We start from the raw sequence: 1,581 nt of genomic DNA, 5'->3' as shown, positions 1-1,581 counted from the left end.
TGTGAACTGCTGTATGAAAAGTGAATTTACTCTGTAAATCTTCACCCAAATCCTAATTAAAAAAAAAAAAAAAGATGGTGGCAAAATATACTGTTTTGAATGTGTGTCACACTCCCTAATCCTGGCAATAATCTAACCTCCTTCATCAGCTTCTTGAAATGCTCATTACACCCCTTCTGAGTCTCCCATTCCAGGGCCTCTACCTGTAATTTTCCCTGTTCAGATTATCATTCAGCTTCACCTAAAATTTGAAAATTCAATATTTGTTCTGATTTTGCTTTAATGGCATGACCAAACTGGTTCAAACTGGTTCAAAGTCCTGCATGTAACTCAAAGGGCTTACATAGAAACTGGCTGGAAAAGGAAAAACAGGAAACCAGATTTGGAGTAGAGCAGAGAAGGAGAAAGAAACCAGGGCAAGAGAAGAGAGATACAAAATAAAGGGACACACACACATGCTCAGAGAGGGTGTGAGGCAGCGAGAGGAAAAAGTCAAGAGAGACAGGAAGAGATAAGCTGAGGTAGCAAGTTCAGGCTCTCCTCCTGACAGAGGAACCAGAATGGCACAAGCAGAAAGGCTTAGAGAAAGAAGAGTAAGATGGATGTAGATGCTGAGTTCAGCATTCAGATGACACACAGTATATTTATTTGATTACTGGCTTCAGAATGTTATCCCCTCATCTTCTGTCTTTGAAATGAGTTTGATCTGATGATCTAATTAACTAGGGCAGCCTCCTAGTTTGGCAAATAATTTTCTGAACAACAGCAGCAAGGTACAGCCTAATATTGCCTCAAGGGCTGGAGAGATCTAGGTCAAGGTTTTCCTACCCCTACCTGTTGTAGGGCAGAGACCTAACTCAAGTGCCTCTTACCATATTTTGTCTCGTCTCTGAGTTGGCAGCATCTCTGCATTTTGGTCATAGTAGGTGTCTATGGTCAGGTTGCCATCCACGTTGTGTGCGGACCGAAAATTGGAAACGACTCGGGTTGGAACACCTAAGCATCTCATTACTAAAGAGAAAGAAGGGGATGGAAAATCATGGGGTTTATTTCAAGCAGAAGGATTGGTTTCCTGTGCATACTTTCTAACTCTGAAGTTGGAGGAGAGAAAAAAAACCTAAGTCTTGCAGATCTACACCTGTGACTCCTTTATCCCCAGAGCACTGCACCCAAGCCCAGAACCCTGTAGCTCACCTGCTGCACCAATGGTCTCCATTCAACAAGGAAAATGAATCATTTAAGAGTCACTTAAAACAACAATAACAACAGCTCAAGTTACCATTTAGGGCTTTTCACATTACAAACAAAGAACCTAGAACACCTGACAATTAAAAATAAAGACAAAAGCTTTCTCCTATCCTATGGCTGGTTTCATAAGAGAAGCTGTGTGATTTTAGATAAGTGGCTTACTTAACTTCTCTGTGCCTCAGTCTCCTTGTATATAACAAAATGCAGAGTTGGACCAGATGATTTTGACTTCTGAAAGTATAGACATGTAATTATACTTAAAAACAAGGGTTAGGCTGTTAGATAGATAGAAATAAATATTGACTTGGGTGAAGAGAAGGGCAATGTACCAAA

The 1,581-nt window shown here is 40.5% G+C and overlaps 1 protein-coding gene across 1 annotated transcript in view; it reads right to left on the bottom strand.

Annotated features, from left to right (window-relative positions):
* TGM7 (transglutaminase 7) overlaps window positions 1-1,581 on the bottom strand; it is an 18,652-nt gene that overhangs the window by 6,670 nt on the left and 10,401 nt on the right. Inside the window, exon 7 of the mRNA XM_007935323.1 lies at window positions 873-1,011. Within this exon, the coding sequence (XP_007933514.1) occupies window positions 873-1,011 (139 nt within the window). The remainder of the gene's footprint in view (window positions 1-872; window positions 1,012-1,581) is intronic.

This window comes from Orycteropus afer, unplaced genomic scaffold (genome assembly GCF_000298275.1).
Source record: "Orycteropus afer afer isolate SDZICR_OR568_19922 unplaced genomic scaffold, OryAfe1.0 scaffold00026, whole genome shotgun sequence".
NCBI classification, from domain to species: domain Eukaryota; kingdom Metazoa; phylum Chordata; class Mammalia; order Tubulidentata; family Orycteropodidae; genus Orycteropus; species Orycteropus afer.
This window is presented reverse-complemented; position numbering and strand designations above follow the sequence as displayed.